The sequence below is a fragment of the Balaenoptera physalus genome, assembly GCF_965194825.1.
Source record: "Balaenoptera physalus genome assembly, chromosome: 1".
Classification (NCBI taxonomy): Eukaryota; Metazoa; Chordata; class Mammalia; order Artiodactyla; family Balaenopteridae; genus Balaenoptera; species Balaenoptera physalus.
The window spans coordinates 122,893,601-122,914,592 of record NC_138882.1 but is presented as its reverse complement, the minus strand read 5'-3'; the positions used below and the strand labels follow the sequence as shown (position 1 = coordinate 122,914,592).

Here is a 20,992-nt window from a genome sequence, read left to right as displayed (position 1 = left end):
CTCAACAAATGCATATTTGTGTGTGTGTGTGCACTTGTGAGAAAGAGCGAGAGAGAGGAGAGAAGGAGGGGAAGGAGGGGCAAGAGAGGCAAAAGTAAAATAAAAAAAGGAAGCAGCAGCCAGATAAACCACTATAAGTAAAATAATCCACTATCAATAAAGTAGGCTACATCTTAAAACAGAGCCTATGAGCCTATGATGCACTCAGATAATATGCAACAAGAAGCAAGGTATTCCTCACATGTCTAATTTCTCTTTGGACATTTTTAGAAATAAAAATTTTTGTTAATTATCCACTTTTCCAAATTGGCCATGCACAAACTCACAGCTTTTCTTGGAGGATTCCTACCTCTGTTACATAGGATCTGGCCATAATGGAGCAACATTACTTTTCATTGCCCACACTACATTTTCAAAAAGGGATATAATGTAAAAATCAGTATGGCATAAATTTTTTAGAGGATAAGTGCCATGTAGAAGGGTAAATATGTAAAGATTTAAAACGCCAGGCTATCACGTTCCAATATCTCCATCAGAATCACTTGTCTCCGAATCTCCCAATCAATGTGTTTCCAATGATGCCAGCTGAAGGAATAAAAGATAAGGAAAGTGGGACATCTTCACTTCAGAAAGAATGTGCACAACCAAGAGCACGACAGTTTTGTAACTTAGTTATTTTAAGAGACAATTACACATGCCACATGCCTCTTATTCCTCCTGGGGAAGGTTGCTGCAGTTGTATACTAGTTTCTTGTTCTCTGTTAAATCAAACAAAAATGCTTTGATGTTAGGATATACCATAATGAAATCCTTGGTTACCCTGAGATTTCACTGAAATAAGGTATATCCTCTCATGGAACAGTGTAGGATGAAAGACAAAGAAAGAAATAGCGTTTCACGAAGTGCCTGGAATACATAGTAAGCCAAAGCATAATGTTCTTAAAGTTACTGTCTTAGCAAAGGATGGAAAATAACCAAAGCAGGGAAGTAGTTTAATACACTAAGGTACCAACTTGTGTTTAAAAATATGTTCGCCTTTTGGTAGTCTAATATTTACTGAGCACTAACAATGTTCAAAGAGATATGCATAAAAACATTTACCAGTAACACAATCATCAAGCATTTTGATAGTCTTAGGGAATATGAATTCTAGAGGAAGGATGTTTCTTCAGAAGTCTAGCATACCCAGAAGAAACAGTGGCACAATCAGGCTTGCTAGTAGTGCCTTCCTTCAAGTAGGCAAACAGCTTTAAAGTTTCTTAAGGAGCTTGACTACATAATGAGTTACTCGATCCTATAAAGAATCACAAAGGGAAACGGATAGTTGAACCTTTGTGTCATATATGCATTTGGGATTTGTTAACCAATACACTGTTAAAGCAATAAGTAATAAGAAGTCACAGCAACATAAACTCCAAACAGTGCCGTAACTACAAAATGGAATTTGTAAACCGGTGTTGAGTTCTGACACAAACCATACCATCTATTTTTATGTCCAACTGTATTATGAACTGGCTCATATATTAAAATATATATAAATGGCACAAAGAATAATAAAACAAATACCAAGTACCTAGCACCTAGCTGAAGAACAATGCTAATACTTTATGTGATATTATTTACATAGCTAATTAATACTTCTTAGATTCTCGAATAAGGGAAAGTTATTTCTCCCAAGTTTAATTTAACCTTGATAACCTTCAATTATTCTACCAGTTAAGACACTGGAAATCAGTGTTTGACATATGATAACAACCCTCTAAAAAGGAAAGGCTGCTTTGAAGCTTGGCTCACTCCAGACCCTCAGTATACATAAGGTTAGAAGTTATAAAAATACTTTTACTTCAGACTGATTATGCAGTTTTCAACACTTCGAAATATTTCTGGTGTTAATAACTATAGGAACTAACCAATTCATTTCATTTCAATGAATACATTGTTAGTTCCTACTATTTGCCTGGAATAAGAGGGGTTGAAAAATACACAGTGTGAGTTCTGCCCTCTAGGAGGTTATATTTTTATTTGGATGATAAGCCTTATTTGATGAAGCAAAGGAAAATATAAGACAGTAGAAGACTGACTTAGAGCCTTTGCATTTGCCAATCTGCCATGAATATTGTGCCCACAGGTTGCCTCACATCTGGTTTGCCAAATTGCTAAATAATCAATATACAAAGTTTAGAGACTTTCCAATGTTTTCCAAAATGAAGCAATAACTCATGAAGGTATTCACTTTTACAGATACTCTAAAAAAAATATTTGTTCCAAAGGAATTATCAACAACATCTTCTACAGTTCTTTGATATAGAATACATAATTCAGAAGAACAGTGCCTGACATTCAAGGTCTCTGGTCTTCATCAGATATGTATCTTTTACCAGGTTCATCTTGCACCAATTTACTCTCCAAGAACCTTCCACCTGAGTCATACCAAATTCCTTGTCATTTCTCCAACACCCTAGGCAGCATCATACCTCCATGTCTTTGCCTTTAATGTTCAATTCAAATGGCACTGCCTTTATGAAGCCATCCATAGTCTACCAATCCCTTTCTTCTCTATGTTGCTGTAGCACTTCCCACTCCCTTAATTACAGTACTTGCCACAATATACCCTGGTTTTTGGTTCACCTATCTGCCCTTCCACTAGTCAGTGAGGTCCTTGTGGACACATTCAACAAATTTAACTAATGGTTTTGAGAACCTACTAAGTGCCAGATGCTGTGCTAGGTGCTAGAGATGTAAAGATGAAATACACCTCCTATCCTCAAGGAACTTACAAGCTCATACTAAGGCAAGCATGCAAACAATTATTTGTCACAGCTGCTCTATAAAAGTGTCATTTGTGGTACAGCAATAGAAGGAGGGGACAGAAGATCTATGTCCAACTAGGAGAATGAGGGAAGATTTCACAAAAGCAGCAATGGTTCAGCTGGATTAGGAGGGGGGTCTCTAATCAATCAAGCAATGAATCAATTATTCTTTTAATAGGCAAGCATTCCAGGCGTATAGAAAAAGCATGAAAGCATGACAGAGCATGATGTATGTGAGGACATAGTAATAGTTCAGTATTGCTGAAATGTAAAGTGAAAAAAAGCAGAATGAAAAAACTTTCCAAGACTTTACAAATTCAACTCTTTCCTACTCTACTAGCAAGGACTTTGACATATAACAAAAGAACATGTGGATGTCATCACCACAGAGCAGATGAAGGTAAAGCAAACACCTGCCTATTTTTGCCAGCATGACAGCTTTCTACGTCTTCCTAGAAACTGTAACTATTTTTCCTTACAAAATTTCAATATTGCCCTGCCATCAAAAGATGGGGCTCCCCATTAGGATCTCTGGAGTCATGATTTGCCTGATCTATAATGCTACTCTTCTCTGATAATCATATGTTTGGAGATAGGAAAACATAATACTGAGTAAAGAATGAGGGTACCAGTTCTAGGTTCTACTTGGCCCTGACTCACAAGGCTTTCACTAGATAAGGGAAAGAGTTAGAAAATGAGGAAAACTATCAAAACAAAACAAACTTCTCCTGAGTATAAGAAAACATGATCTTCCCAATTCTATCTTTACTGGAAACATAGTCCACAGAGTTCCTTGAAAGTGGAATCCCATCAGTCATTCTTACAGTGAGAAATACGAAGGGAAAATCAACTGTCCTTAGTAGAGTCTACTCTGATATTAAGGAAGATAAAGGTACTGCACCTTTGGTCCTCGAGACTTGGCAGTTTTGCCCATCAACTTTTCGTCATCAATTTCACATTGTTCCAGAAGATCCAAAATATCTTCCTCCTTAAAACATATTTAATTAAAATCGTGATCACTAATGGACTCCAGAATTAATTAAAAGATTATTAATCTTGTGTACAAGGATTCCGAACAGTATTTAACAAAGATTGCTCAGATCAAATGAGAAATAAAAGTTCATGGCAAACCCTCTTAAAGAAACTCTCACTAAAACCTGGCAATAAAAATAATACTTAGCTGAAATCTATTATGTATTGATTACCATAAACAAATATATCCTTATGTTCTAGTATACTATTAAAATCTTAGAATACAATACTTCAATAAATTAGCCTATTGGACACTTTAAAGTTTCTAAAAGTTCACTCTAATTTTTCCAGACCGCAATTTCATCAATCATTGCTGTATCAATTAGTGCAAAATAATATTACAACTGCAGACAGAACACTGATGATTGGCCTAATAGTTTCATTTAGAACAATCTAATGTTAGTATTTAGGTAATAGGCACAATTTAATAAAACTTTAAAATTTTTAACTATTGCACACAAGTATCTTTAGATCTTTATGAAAGGTTTTCACTCTATAGGCCTAACACCTTTTCTCATGCTCTTCTAGAGTCACTTTGAGGTCAAAGGGTAAAGTTATAAAAGCATACACCCAAGTGGATGTTGAGCAAACCAGAGCAATAGGAGTACAACAGCTTTACTAAACGAGGTAGAGTTAACTGCTTTCATTGAGCTATTTATTCAACCTATAAAAAATCACATCTTCATTTATATATTTATGATATATATCTGTGTTTCTTTTTTTAAAACAAGGGTTTCAGAGAAACTAGAAATCTCACTATGCAGTGGAAATCGGTAAAATAGGTTACTCTTCATCCCAATCTAAGATTTAGCTATTAAAATATCAAAAGACTCTTAATATAAAGTTTGATTAATCAATAATCCTACAAAGGATTCCAAAGACATCAGCACAAGACAGTTGAAAAGTAAGGAGTTTTGCTTCTGTTTAGGAGAAAGAAGGTCATATAGACAGCATTTTCATCCTAAGAGCTCAAAAAAGATGATAAACTAATCATATTTTTTAAGACATTAGAAAGCTGTGGATAAAAGTAGTGTAAGAGGAATTATACCAGAGAGGGAAAAGTTCTCCCTAGGTGAGCAGAGATAAGTGGCCACTTTCTACTTTACATTCATTTGTCAGGTCTGGACACATATGAGCAGAGATTATGTCTATAATAGAGAGATTCTGTGGGGGTAAAGAGAATCCAATGGAGTTTTCAAAGGTCACGTGGGCTACTGAGACATCTAGAAGAGCCCCACAGAGCTGATTCTCTTTGCCTGCTGGGTCTTTCCAATAGCAATTTTAGGTGAGTATGTAGTAGAATAGGAGGATAGAAGCATGGATGGAAAACCAGAACTAAAGAGAAGCTCACGCGCTGCAACAAAGAGCTCCCGCTGCAACGAAAGATCCCGCATGCCTCAATGAAGACCCACGTGCTGCAACTAAGGCCCGCCGCAGCCAAAATAATTAATTAATTAAATAAATAAATATTTTAAAAGAAATTAAATAAATAAATAAAACTCTATAACCATCGCCTGTAGTGTACACATTATTTTCAAGTAGACTTGGACATTCACTAATATAAGTACCATATTGAGTTAAAGCAAGTCTCAATTTATTTTACAAGACTGAAATCAGAATATGTTTTCTAACACCAATGAACTAAACTAGAAACTTTACCAAAAATAAAACTAGAACTTTTTAAATGTATGGAAATTAAGCAACAAACTTCTAAGTAACCAAAATAAAAATCAAAAAATAATTTGAAATGCAGTTAGTAAAAATACAATATATAAAAATTATAGATATAAGGGTAATATACAAAAATAATCAGGTGTTTACATCCTGGCAACAAATTAAAAATAAAAAAATTTACAAACAATATTACCAACAACAGCAGCAAAAACATCAAATACTTAAAAATAAATTTAATGAAAGATGTGCAAAAACTATAAACTGAAAACTACCAACATAGCAGAGTTATTAAAGATCCAAGTAGATGGAGAGATATGCCATATTAATGGACCGGAAGACTCAGTATTGTTAATTCCCCAGAAGTTGTTTTGTAGATTCCTCAGTCCAAATTAAAATCCCAGCAGTCTTTTTTTGTAATTAAAAAATTAATCAAAATTTAGAATCAAACTGATTCTAAAATTTGTATGAAAGCATAAAAGGACCTAGAAAAGCCAAAAGAGTTTTAAAAAGAATAAATTTGAGGACTCACACTACCTAGTTTTGAGACTCATTATAAAACAACAGTAATGAAGACTGTGTGAGTGTTATATAAGAAGAGGCTCCCAGATCAATGGAATGGGGCAGGCAAAGTGGTGACATTTATACTAGATTTTGAAGAATCAAATTGAGACTTGAAGCCTATTTATTATGTGCCAACGTACTTTAAACAGACTATTTTAATTAACCTCAATTTTATTTTCACAACCTGTCAAGTATAATTTTAATACTACTATTTTAGTGATCTGACTGATCAAATAGGTTAATGTAAGTTTACAAAATTAACATGTGGGGGAGCTGGAATTTGAATGTAGGTCTATCTGGCTCCAGAATCCTTAGGATTTCTAGGAGCAGAGTGATGGGAAGATGCAACAGAGGCTGCATCCAGAGGAGAGAGAAATGACATTGTAGAACAGGTAGAGGAAAAGGAACAAAGGTCTCTCACTGTCTGGGGTCAGGAAAAACAAAAAGACCACAGAATATAATTCTAATGGTGGAAATACTTGCATATGTCAAAAGAGGGAAATTTAAAGGAAAAGAGCATTGGGGTATACAATATTCCTTCTGCTTCTGTCCCTTAGGCCTAGCCAGCTTGAAAATGGCTTTATATCCTCCTGTTGCAGAATTTTAGTGAAAAGATCATAGCAAAATCTATCTATAATAAACTATCATGATTTTTGAATCACTCAATATAACAGGGTATCCAAGATACTGGAGGTATCACTCTAGGGAGATTTCCAGTAATATAAAATATAAACAATTTTAATAGGTCTGTGTGATGGAATGAAGAACACAAGAAAGGGTAAGTATGTGAGTAAATATGAATACTTAGAAAACTATTAAAGACCACTGACTGTTTAGACAACAAATAAAAACTTATTTGTCCAATGGAACATTAGCAAGCATGATGCTAGCAGAGGCTTGATTAGTTCCTGCACTCTGGGCTTGTCCTCTTGAAATGCTCCATTTTGGAACCCTGAGCTATCGTATTAAGAGATCCAGTTACCCTCCTTACATGGTCATGTAGAGAGAAAGAGACACCCAGCCTGCTCCCCAGATGTTCCAGCTATCTCATCTGATGCACCAGACACAGGAGTGAAGCCTTCTTGGATTTCCATCCCCAGTTGAGTTGATAAATGCAAATATGTGATTCACACCAAGCTAGCTCAGCAGAAGAACCACTCAACTGAGCCCAGCCAAGACTGCGGAATAATGAGCAAATAAACGCAATGGCTTATTATACTGCAAAAGATAACTAACAGACCTTTTAGTAAGGCAAATAGATTACCTTGTGTGTGTGTGTCAATTACTTCTCATATGCCAGGTCTATGCAGTATCAGGAAAAAATTATTGTATAACTTTAGTTACAATCTAACTATGTAACAATATAGTTACATAGTTAACTATATTGTTAACTATGTAACTCATAATTATATCTCATTCTCAAACAATGAGAACATCACAAACCACTAGGTTATTTCAATCTATTTTTTTATTCAGTTATGTATACATAACTGTAATAAAACATTTATTACAATAGATTACAACATAATATCAACATTCTATACTGCTTAATTTGTCTTGTTAAAAGACATCTTATTTATGAAATCATTTGGTTGGTTATGAAACATTACCAACTGTTAAAATGGAAGGAAAGTGCATCTTAAAAGTAAAATGTTTTTATATGTGGAACTAAGATGGGTTGTTTATAAAGACATATTGTGTGGCTTCATTCTTTTATTTCTTTATAAACATTCATTCCTTTACCTTCATCCTTTTCAAAGGATTATTCAGCTCTCGCTGGAATGAAGCTGCTCTTCCTGAAAGGAAGGTCTGAAAGGCAACAGCCAACAAATTTTCATACTTTTCAAGTAGTGTTTTATCTTCAGGAGGATAAATTCGCCTACAGTAAAATCAGATAAACCAGCTTGTTTAAAAAAAGCTACCATAGCACAAGAGTTAAGGTCAACTACATAGATAATTCTTGACCATCTACTCTGTCAGTCACTTTACTAGGTGCTAGAAATAAAGATGAATATAGTTACAAGAAATCCATAAATTTTCGTTTGTTACCAATACAAACTGAAGTTTATCTAGAGAATTATCATTAAACAATGCAGTTCCAGAAGGCACAGTATAAAGGTTTGGTCAAGGGCAGGTGGTTGAAGAAGAATTGCAATTGGGCATATTGAGAAATATAGAACTTTACTGGAGAGAATTTAGGTGATGAGGGATAATTTGAGAAGTTTTAGACTCCGTGTGATTATTGATGTATACAAGAATGTAGGGATTAATCCTAATGATCTTTTGAGGCGTGGTGGAATTTGTCTCTCTGGTGGAGAGAATTAGGTAGACGTAGGGTGAGAGGAATGTGTTCTCATCATCACTGTTGATAGTGTTAAGGCCGGAAAGAACATCTTACCAGGAGTGCGGGAAGCTCTATGACATCAAATCCTCCTAATTCTGCTGGGTCAATGTCAAAGCTTGGGAGGAGGGGCTGTCTTTCCAAGAACACAAAGAGCTTAGGGGGTCCCCTTTTCTCCTGTCAAAGGTGATACTGTGGAGGAGGTACAGTTCTGTACAGTCCAAACCCCTTTCTATTGTCTCACACCTGCCTCCTCCAAACATTTTCATTATTTGCCTGGTTTCTGATATATTTGAACTTAAAACAAAGTACAGCAACCACTCTGAACTGACAGAAAGAATACTAAGAGACCTGAAACCTGACTTTTTCAAAATAGTGTATTATAATTAAATAAGGTCACACGATAACATCAGCCTGAAAAGACTTCACACAGCCACCCCAGGAGCTCTCCCCAGATCTGAACCATCTACTTGCTAACTATCTTTTCTTTCTGGAAATAAATTAAACAAAAAGCACTTTCTCAGAATGAAATAAACAATGCTTAAAATAAGCCTAAAAGTTAAAAAATGCAGACACTTCTGTTTCGACACTTCACTTCTTCAATCCATTAAAAAACAAAAGCACAGTTACCTGTAATTCCCCATGTGTCGATTTTCATGTTCTTCTTTCGAGATCTGCTTCCGCACCTGAGCGAGTCTCTCCTTCTAGAAATGAAGAAATTTTACAAGTAAAACCTGAAAAATGAATTATGCAATTCAAATTGCAGGTACATTGTTAAATTTTCCATACCAACTCTTCTTTCCGCTTCTCCAACTGGTGTCTCTGCTGTTCTGAGTCTGAGGAACCTGGTAAAAGCCTTTTGATTGAATTTTGACCATAAAGCCTCCTTTGAGCCTCAGCTTTTTGTTTAGCCAAGTTTCTCCTTTTATCACTGGTCCTAAAGTATAGAACACAAGACCATATTCAAGAATTCAAATAAGCTCTAACCTTATCCCTGTGAGAATCAGCAGAAGAGGGGAGCCAGTGGGGATAAGAATCAGTGTTTATTAAATTTATATATTCACATACGTTATATTCACCTAGTCATTCATCAAATATGGATCTCCATACAGTAAATAGAAGTTCTGAAGGTAACAAGATAAAATGGAGACAGTATAGCAACTTACTATCAATACAACCTTAGGGCAATTAACTGCTGGGTCTGTTTTCCCATCCATTAAATGTTAACAGTATCATTTCCCTCCTAGAGTTCTTATAGAGATTAACTTGGGGTAACATTAATAGGTCCTTAATAAATGTTGTTTCCTTTCCCTTCCTTCAACCAGTGTCCTTTATATTTAAGCATTCTCACTTATGCTGACCACTCTTCAGCATATTTTCAATTCAGATTGAAATCTCAGCCGAACAATCATTGCTTAATTGAAAGCATCTGCATAGTCCTTCTCATTTTTGCCCAACAATGCAAATTTACTCATAGCGGTCTGGTTTTTATTTGAAAATTCCTGTTGTGAGATTGCTTTCCTCTGAACTTGTTTTCTCTCTCTTCTCTCCCATGGAGCTGGTACGATCAGATAAGCCTGAGGTCTCTTCTCCTCTCTCCCTCCAACTTACACTCTTATATACCAATCTTAAAGATCTAGCAGGAACAGGGTGGACTCTAGAGAAAAAAGGAAAGGCAAAGCCAATTTTGCCCTCAGCCATAGGAAAAAAATAGAGTTCTTATTCTTGAGCTTACATTTCCATGCCTTGCAATGTCATTAGCCTGGTAGGGCCCAGATGAAGTTGTAAACCAAAGGAAAGGGTACAAGGAGGCCAACTGGCCAGCTTCTAGTGTGGAGAGGTAAAAAACACGCTTAAGTTTACAGGTGGTCCCATTCTATTCAATAAGGGATTGCACTGAGAATACTGGGCCAAGGCCCTGGATAATAGAGTGTTCTTTTGCCTCAAGTATGTACCACCTCACAACTTGAACTTGCAAGGGTGTTAGGAAACTGATCTATTATCTTTCGTAACAACATTAAGGTTTGAGTGGCAGGAGTTCAACAAGTGAACAGGATAGAAGGAATAATTTGAGAAAAGGAATAAACATGTCCAGAAAATTGTAAGTCATTTAGTATGTCTGGAGCTATGGGTGAATGCAAGAAACTCAGCTAATTAAAACCTTCTAGCTTTAACACTATGTTACTGAGTCTCAAATTGAACTTTAGGCAATGGGGGAGGGGAGAGAGTGAGTTTTAAAAGGAGAAGGGCATAATTATATTTGCAGGTTTTAAACGTTATGCCTTGGCAGCAGAAGCAAGAAGAACTACAATCCTGCACCCTGTGGAATGAAAACCACATTCACAGAAAGACAGACAAGATGAAAAGGCAGAGGACTATGTACCAGATGAAGGAACAAGATAAAACCCCAGAAAAACAACTAAATGAAGTGGAGATGGGCAACCTTCCAGGAAAATAATTCAGAATAATGATAGTGAAGATGATCCAGGACCTTGGAAAAAGAATGGAGGCAAATATCAAGAGGATGCAAGAAATGTTCAAAAAAGACCTAGAATAAGTAAAGAACAAACACCTAGAAGAATTAAAGAACAAACAAACAGAGATGAACAATACAATAACTGAAATGAAAAATACACTAGAAGGACTCAGTAGCAGAATAACTGAGGCAGAAGAATGGATAAGTGACCTGGAAGACAGAATGGTGGAATGCACTGCTGCGGAACAGAACAAAGAAAAAAGAATGAAAAGAAATGAAGACAGCCTAAGAGACCTCTGGGACAACATTAAAAGCACCAATATTCACATTTTAGGGGTCCCAGAAGGAGAAGAGAGAGAGAAAGGATCCAAGAAAATAAGGAAGACATTATAGTCGAAAACTTCCTAACATGGGAAAGGAAATAGCCACCCAAGTCCAGGAAGTGCAGAGAATCCCAGGCAGGATAACCCCAAGGAGAAACACACTGAGACACAGAGTAAGCAAATTGACAAAAACTAAAGACAAAGAAAAATTATTAAAAGTAACAAGGGAAAAATGACAAATAGCATACAAGGGAACTCCCATAAGGTTAAGAGCTGATTTCTCAGCAGAAACTCTACAAGCCAGAAGGGAGTGGCATGATATATTTAAAGTGATGAAAGGGAAGAACCTAAAACCAAGATTACTCTACCCGGCAAGGATCTCATTCAGATTCGATGGAGAAATCAAATGCTTTACAGACAAGCAAAAGCTAAGAGAATTCAGCAACACCAGACCAGCTCTACAACAAATGCTAAAGGAACTTCTCTAAGTGGGAAACAAAGAGAAGAGAAGGACCTACAAAAACAAACCCAAAACAATTAAGAAAATGGTCATAGGAACATACATATCAATAATTACCTTAAACATGAATGGATTAAATGCTCCAACCAAAAGACACAGGCTTGCTGAATGGATACAAAAACAAGACCCATATATATGCTGTCTACAAGAGACCCACTTCAAACCTAGGGACACATACAGACTGCAAGTGAGGGGATGGAAAAAGATATTCCATGCAAATGGAAATCAAAAGAAAGCTGGAGTAGCAATACTCATATCAGATAAAATAAACTTTAAAATAAAGAATGTTACAAGAGACAAGGAAGGACACTACATAATGATCAAGGGATCAATCCAAGAAGAAGATATAAGAATTATAAATATATATGCACCCAACATAGGAGCACCTCAATACATAAGGCAACTGCTAACAGCTGTAAAAGAGGAAATCGACAGTAACACAATAATAGTGGGGGACTTGAACACCTCACTTACACCAATGAACAGATCATCCAGACAGAAAATTAATAAGGAAACACAAGCTTTAAATGACACAATAGACCAGATATATTTAATTGATATTTATAGGACATTCCATCCAAAAACAGCAGATTACACTTTCTTCCCAAGTGCACACGGAACATTCTCCAGGATAGATCACATCTTGGGTCACAAATCAAGCCTCGGTAAATTTAAGAAAATTGAATATCATATCAAGCATCTTTTCCGACCACAATGCTATGAGATTAGAAATAAATTACAGGGGAAAAAAAAATGTAAAAATCACAAACACATGGAGGCTACACTATATGTTACTAAATAACCAAGAGATCACTGAAGAAATCAAAGAGGAAATCAAAAAATACCTAGAGACAAATGACAACGAAAACACAATGACCCAAACCTATGGGATGCAGGAAAAGCACTCCTAAGAGGGAAGTTTATAGCAATGCAATCCTACCTCAGGAAACAAGAAAAATCTCAAGTAAACAATCTAACCTTACACCTAAAGGAACGAGAGAAAGAAGAACAAATAAAACCCAAAGTTAGTAGAAGGAAAGAAATCATAAAGATCAGAGCAGAAAACAATGAAATAGAAACAAAGAAAACAATAGCAAAGATCAATAAAACTAAAAGCTGGTTCTTTGAGAAGACAAACAAATTGATAAACCTTTAGCCAGACTTATCAAGAAAAAGAGGGAGAGGACTCAAATCAATAAGATTAGAAATGAAAAAAGAGAAGTTACAACAGACACCACAGAACTACAAAGCATCATAAGAGACTACTACAAGCAACTCTTCGTAAATAAAATGGACAACCTGAAGAAATGGATAAATTCTTAGAAAAGCACAACCTTCCAAGAATGAACCAGGAAGAAATAGAAAATATGAACAGACCAATCACAAGCACTGAAATTGAAACTGTGATTAAAAATCTTCCAACGAACAAAAGCCCAGGACCAGATGGCTTCAAAGGTGAATTCTATCAAACATTTAGAGAAAAGCTAACACCCATCCTTATCAAACTCTTGCAAAAAATGGCAGAGGAAGGAACACTCCCAAACTCATTCTATGAGGCCACCATCACCCTGTTACCAAAACCAGACAAAGATACTACAAAAAAAGAAAATTAAAGACCAATATCACTGATGAATATAGATGCAAAAATCCTCAACAAAATACTAGCAAACAGAATCCAACAACACATTAAAAGGATCATACACCACGATCAAGTGGGATTTATCCCAGGGATGCAAGGATTCTTCAATATATGCAAATCAATCAATGTGATACACCATATTAACAAACTGAAGAAGAAAAACCATATGATAATCTCAATAGATGCAGAAAAAGCTTTTGACAAAATTCAACACCCATTTATGATAAAAACTGTCCAGAAAGTGGGCATAGAGGGAAACTACCTCAACATTATAAAGGCCATATTCTTGGATTGGAAGAATCATTATTGTGAAAATGACTATGCTACCCAAAGCAATCTACAGATTCAATGCAATCCCTATCAAATTACCCATGGCATTTTTTTACAGAACTAGAACAAAAAAATCTTAAAATTTGTATGGAAATGCAACAGACCATGAAGGGCCAAACCAATCTTGAGGGAAAAAAACAGAGCTGGAGGAATCAGACTCCCTGACTTCAGACCATACTACAAAACTACACTAATCAAGACAATATGGTACTGACAGAAAAACAGAAATATAGATCAATGGAACAGGATAGAAAGCCCAGAGATAAACCCATGCACCTATGGTCAACTAATCTATGAAAAAGGAGGCAAGGATATACAATGGAGAAAAGACAGTCTCTTTAATAAATCATGCTGGGAAAACTGGACAGCTACATGTAAAAGGATGAAATTAGAACACTCCCTAACACCTTACAAAAAAATAAACTCAAAATGGATTAAAAACCTAAATGTAAGACCGGACACTATAAAACTCTTAGAGGAAAACATAGGCAGAACACTCTATGACATAAATCAAAGCAAGATCCTTTTTGACCCACCTCCTAAAGAAATGGAAATGAAACCAAAAATAAACAAATGGGACCTAATGAAACTTAAAAGCTTTTGCACAGCAAAGGAAACCATAAACAAGATGAGAAGACAACCCTCAGAATGGGAGAAAATATTTGCAAATGAATCAATGGACAAAGGATTAATCTCCAAAATATATAAACAGCTGTTCATGCAGCTCAGTATTTAAAAAACAAACAACCCAGTCAAAAAATGGGCAGAAGACCTAAACAGACATCTCTCCAAAGAACACATACAGATGGCCAAGAGCCACATGAAAAGCTGCTCAACATCATTATTAGAGAAATGTAATTGCAAAACTACAATGAGGTATCACCTCACACCACTTAGAATGGGCATCATCAGAAAATCTACAAACAAATGCTGGAGAGGGTGTGGAGAAAAAGGAACCCTCTTCCACTGTTGGTGGGAATGTAAATTGATACAGCCACTATGAAGAACAGTATGGAGGTTCCTTAAAAAACTAAAAATAGAATTACCATATGACCCAGCAACCCCACTACTGGGCATATACCCAGAGAAAACCATAATTCAAAAAGAGTCATATACCACAATGTTCATTGCAGCACTATTTACAATAGCCAGGTCATGGAAGCAACCTAAATGCCCATTGACAGACGAATGGATAAAGAAGATGTGGTACATTTATACAATGGAATATTACTCAGCCATAAAAAGGAACAAAATTGGGTCATCTGTAGAGATGTGGATGGACCTAGAGACTGTCTAAGTCAGAACGAGAAAAACAAATATCGTATATTAACGCATGTATGTGGAACCTAGAAAAATGGTACAGATGAACCGGTTTGCAAGGCAGAAATAAAGACACAGTTATAGAGAACAAACATATGGACACCAAGGGGGGAAAGTCGGGGTGGGTGGTGATGGGATGAATTGGGAGATTGGGATTGATTTATATACACTAATATGTGTAAAACTGATAACTAATAAGAACCTGCTGTATAAAAATAAGTAAATAAAATTAAAAAAAAAAAAGATTATCCCTTGGCAATATGTACAGTGGCTTAGAAGTGGATGAGAAAAGCAGCAGGCTGTTAAGATAGTCTATGGTCTGAATGTTTGTTCCCCCCCACAAAACCCATATGTTGAAATCTTAACTCCCAAAGGTGATGATATTAGTAGGTGTGGCCTCTGGGAGGTGATTAGGCCATGAGGGTGGAACCCCCTTGAAAGGGATTAGTGTCCTTACAAAAGAGACTCCAGAGAGCTCCCTAGACCCTTCTGCCATGTGATAATACAATAAGAAGTATGTGACCCAGAAGCAGGCCTCACTCAACCATGCTGGCACCCTAATCTTGGACCACCAGCCTATAGACCATGAGAAATAAATCTGTTTTTTATAACCTATTAAGTCTGCGGTATTTTGTTATAACAGCCCGAACAAATTAAAACAAATGGAATGCTAGTTCATTAGCAAATATAAAATATGACAGCCTGGACCAGGGAAGCAGCAGTCAGATTAGAAAATAAGGAAAGATTTGAAGGGTTATTTTAGAGGAAGAATGAATGACTTTGGTGATTAATTATTATTATTAATTAGATGTGAGGAGTAACAAAAAGGGCTGAACTTGAGATGGCAACAAGATTTCTGATTTTAGTGACTGGATGATTGAGAATATCATTTTTCCTATGGTAAATACTAAATCTGGCTGAGTTTCCTTTGTTTAGGGAAAGGGGAAATGTGGTTTAGGTAGCTCTTAACTTTTAATTTTTTTGATATTCCATTTTTTGTAGAGCAATCATTTCTATTTTCCATACAATTTAAAGGAAGGAGAGGAGAGAAAAGGGGAATAGAAATGAAAAGAAGAATAGAGAAGAACAAAGACCAAACAGTTGGTAAGAAAAAAATGTAAGAGAGGAAGGAAAAATGAAATGACAGAAAAGAGGAAGGGAGAATAAAAGAAAAAAGGATTGAGAATGCTATGAGAATGCTGTGGAAGAAATCAACATAGAGCTATATGTACCTTCACAGCAAACACGGCACTCACAGACAAGGACACTGACACACACACAGCTCAAGAACATACCTATAAAGAAGAGTAACAGAAATAAGCTCACAAAGAAGTTCCTTTAGACACACTGAGAAACAAAGAAAAGCCAATCACATACAGACATTTTCTCTAGACGACTGCTCCCATATTCTGGCCTTGAGAAATACTGCCATTCTAAAAACTATGTTTGGATTCCTATAAATATAGGTATAAATCAGCACTAACGACTCTTAGTCCAAAATAAAAATTTAACCAGAGACCAAATGATCTCCATTCACTTAGTATTGTAATCAGCATTTTTCCATTCAGCTTTATCCACACACTGTCCTAAGGAGTTTTGTTTACAGTTTCTGGAGCTCTTTCCACTACTCATTACCCTGTGATTCCATACAAGGGATTTCTCTTTCTAATCAGCTGGCTTTGCACGCTCAAGCTCCTGTAATATGGAATCCCTGGAAGTTCTATGAACATCCTGTGCTTGCCTTACTTCCTTATCTTACCACAAGGAGTTACCTTGGAATGAAATGTCCTTCCCCAACCCTTGTCTTCCAACCTAAATTTTATTTAGTACTCACTATACGCTAGTTCTAGATATAGCCCTGGGAATACAAAGATGAATAGACAGAGACATTGCCCTCAAGTGTCAGCAATGGCATGTGAATAAATACATAGAGTACAATGGATGCTATTTAAAAAGTGATAGTAAGTAGGGTGATGGCACAAGGGAGGAAGTAAACCACTTTGCCTCAGCAAAAGCTTCAAATAGGAAGTCAGGCCTGTGCTAGGTATTTAAGGATGAGTTAACAAACATGTGGTATATACATGCAATGGAATATTATTTGGCCTTAAAAGGGAAGGAAATTCTGACACATGCTACAACATGAATGAACCCTGAAGACATTATGCTAAGTTAAATAAGGCAGTCACAAAAGAGCAAATACTGTATGATTCTACTTATATGAGGTACCTAGGCAAATTCATAAAGACAGAAAGTGGAATGGTGGTTGCCAGGGGCTGGTGGCAGGGGGAAATGGGGAGTTGTTTAATGGGTACAGAATTTCAGTTTCGCACAATGAAAAAAGTTCCAGAGGAGGGTGGTGGTAATGGTTGCATAATAACGTGAATGTACTTATTGCCACTGAATTGCACACTTAAAAATGGTTACAATAGTAAATTTTCAGTATATTTTACCACGATTTTTAAAAATGAATCAACATTCACCAGAGGAACAAAGCTGAGAAAATTTAAATAAGAATACACGCAAAACCATGAACACGTGAAACAGCATCGCACGAGAGCTCTTAGAAAAATTAATTCTAAGTCAGGGAAAAGAGAAGAACAAAAAGTGATCAGATTGGCGAGATATGCAAGGGCCAGATCAAAAGAAGTCTTGTATCTAAAGATCAAAAACACTTTGTAGGCAATGTTTAAACTTTATCTGATAGTGTGGAAACAATCTGAGCAGAATATTAGAGTTTATAAATATCTCTTTAAATGTTGGCATCCCTCAGGCTCTGCCCTTGCCCCACTTTACTTCTCAATATATACACTCCAACTGTATGTTCTCATCCACTGGATTCAACAGCAATCTATACACAGATGTCAATCACATAGATGTCTCTATCCCCTGGAGCCCTGTATATCAAATCTCCCACTTAACAATTCTGCCTGGGTGTCTCAAAGCACTTCAAAATCAACGTGTTTAAAACTGAATTATCTCTCATTTCTACCTTCCCCCATCACTTCTAAGCCCGTTTCTTGTCTTAAAGCTCTATCTAAATAAATGACATACTGTCAAACAAGTCATCCAAGGCAGAAACCGAGACTCTGAACTCCCAGCACCTACCCCTATAGTAGCGGGCACTCAGTAAAAACTTGTTAAATGATTTGCAGAGCAACAGAGTGGACACTGCAAAACGGGGTGAAGGTTAGTGCTGAAGGAAGGAAAGAAACCAATAAAATAGCCCAGGAGAGAAATGAGAAGTCCCTAAACTTGAAAACGAGTCTAAGAAATTAAGCGGAAGTCATACATTTGACAGGACTACTTAAACAATATATATGCCAAAAAATGTATAGGCATATTGCTTAAATAATCTAAAATACTTGATACACTTGTATAAGCTAAATAAAATTTTCCCATTCTACATTTCTTTCCTTTCTATTAATTTCCTTTAGAATAATTGAAATATCAGTAGAATTTAGGCAAATCATTCTTTGATCATACAAAAGAAGGGGCCATATGAAAATTTCTGAACAAGTTTATATGTCAATCTTTTTTTAATAATGCCTTCCACATAAATCTACTTCGTAATCAGGCATCTGCTAAACGCTTGAAAACATTTCAAATAAATAAATAAATTGCTTGGAAGTATCCCACAACTCTTTTAGAGTTCTTGAAATGACAATTAGAACCAATTGAGATCATAAAATTCCTGAGCTTAAATGACCTCAGAGGTCCTTTAATCTAACACCCTAAATGCTATTTGTTTTTTTTTTCACACACACACACTTACAAGAGATAAATAAACTGACACCAAGCATTGTAAATGGATGACCACAACAAAAGCAACAATGATTGCAATTACCAAACACGAAACACACTCATACTATGTCACAGTATTGACATTCAGTCCAGTAATCCTCTACTGTAACAGCTCCTTTACTTTGCAGTGAAAATTGATTTGTATATTCTTTGCTTCTGAGTCCTTGTGGGAATTTTTTATTTTAATTCAAACAGAAAGTCACAAAAATTATAATCATCCTCATCAGTTCACTCAGTCCCATGTAATTAATTTTTTTTTCATCTTGATCTTTTGTTAGCACTTTTATGAATTCATCAGTTTTCCATTACACTTCTGAAAATGCTTATTCATTCAGTTCAGCAGTACAGTCAGTTACCAGAAACCTGTACTTGTCAGAGTCTTTTCCATGAATTCCTTGAAGATGAAACCCTTTTATAGGAACATTTTTGCAAAAGCATCAGAGTACACCCAGAACTGTCTGTAAATGACAAAAGACTTAAGAATGACCACGGTTAAAGATTTGATGAAAGTTCATAATAATGCAATTGACAAGGAAATTTAGTTATTTCTGAGAGATACATTTTAAAGTAATAACTAGAATTATGACTTATAACATTATACCAGAACATATAAGATTTTTAGAAATTTCATGTAACGTCTGAAACATTTATATTAACATATTTCCATACAAATAACCCAAAGAAAGTTTAGTATTCGTTGTTTTTTATTGGTTTGTTTCTCTGTTTTTTTTATACTGCAGGTTCTTATTAGTCATCAATTTTATACACATCAGTGTATACATGTCAATCCCAATCGCCAATTCAACAAACCACCATCCCCACCCCATCATGGTTTTCCCACCTTGGTGTCCATACGTTCGTTCTCTACATCTCTGTCTCAACTTCTGCCCTGCAAACCGGTTCACCTGTACCATTTTTCTAGGTTCCACATACATGCGTTAATATATGATATTTGTTTTTCTCTTTCTGACTTACTTCACTCTGTATGACAGTCTCTAGATCCATCCACGTCTCAACAAATGACTCAATTTCGTTCCTTTTTATGGTTGAGTAATATTCCATTGTATATATGTACCACATCTTCTTTATCCATTCGTCTGTCAATGGGCATTTAGGTTGCTTCCATGACCTGGCTATTGTAAATAGTGCTGCAATGAACATTGGGGTGCATGTGTCTTTTTGAATTATGGTTTTCTCTGGGTATATGCCCAGCAGTGGGATTGCTGGATCATATGGTAAGTCTATTTTTAGTTTTTTAAGGAACCTCCATACTGTTCTCCATAGTGGCTGTATCAATTTACATTCCCACCAACAGTGCAAGAGGGTACCCTTTTCTGAACACCCTCTCCAGCATTTGTTGTTTGTAGATTTTCTGATGATGCCCATTCTAACTGGTGTGAGGTGATACATCATTGTAGTTTTGATTTCCATTTCTTTAATAATTAGTGATGTTGATCAGCTTTTCATGTGCTTCTTGGCCATCTGTATGTCTTCTTTGGAGAAATGTCTATTTAGGTCTTCTGCCCAATTTTGGATTTGGTTGTTTGTTTCTTTAATATTGAGCTGCATAAGCTGTTTATATATTTTGCAGATTAATCCTTTGTCCGTTGATTCATTTGCAAATATTTTCTCCCATTCTGAGGGTTGCCTTTTCATCTTGTTTATGGTTTCCTTTGCTGTGCAAAAGCTTTTAAGTTTCATTAGGTCCCATTTGTTTATTTTTGTTTTTATTTCCATTACTCTAGGAGGTGGATCAAAAAAGATTTTGCTGTGATTTATGTCAAAGAGTGTTCTTCCAATGTTTTCCTCTAAGAGTTTTATAGTGTCCGGTCATACATTTAGGTCTCGAATCCATTTTGAGTTTATTTTTGTGTATGGTGTTAGGGAGTGTTCTAATTTCATTTTTTACATGTAGCTGTCCAGTTTTCCCAGCACCACTTATTAAAGAGACTGTCTTTTCTCCATTGTACATCTTTGCCCCATTTGTCATAGATTAGTTGACCATAGGTGCGTGGGTTTATCTCTGGGCTTTCTATCTTGTTCCATTGATTTATGTTTCTGTTTTTGTGCCAGTACCATATTGTCTTGATTACTGTAGCTTTGTAGCATAGTGTGAAGTCAGGGAGTCTGATTCCTCCAGCTCCGTTTTTTTCCTTCAAGACTGC

At 36.0% G+C, this 20,992-nt stretch overlaps 1 protein-coding gene across 10 annotated transcripts in view; it reads right to left on the bottom strand.

The window, feature by feature from the left end:
• Positions 1-20,992, bottom strand: part of TTLL7 (tubulin tyrosine ligase like 7) — a 158,739-nt gene that overhangs the window by 43,405 nt on the left and 94,342 nt on the right. For all 10 annotated transcript variants that reach the window (XR_014250159.1, XR_014250160.1, XR_014250161.1 and 7 more), the window contains exons 11-14: positions 9,208-9,355; positions 9,049-9,122; positions 7,821-7,956; positions 3,712-3,798 (exon numbers count right to left, since the gene is read on the bottom strand). Coding sequence is in view for 6 of the 10 variants with exons in the window: in XM_082410102.1 (XP_082266228.1) it covers positions 3,712-3,798; positions 7,821-7,956; positions 9,049-9,122; positions 9,208-9,355 (445 nt within the window). In the remaining 4 variants the exon portion in view is untranslated. The remainder of the gene's footprint in view (positions 1-3,711; positions 3,799-7,820; positions 7,957-9,048; positions 9,123-9,207; positions 9,356-20,992) is intronic.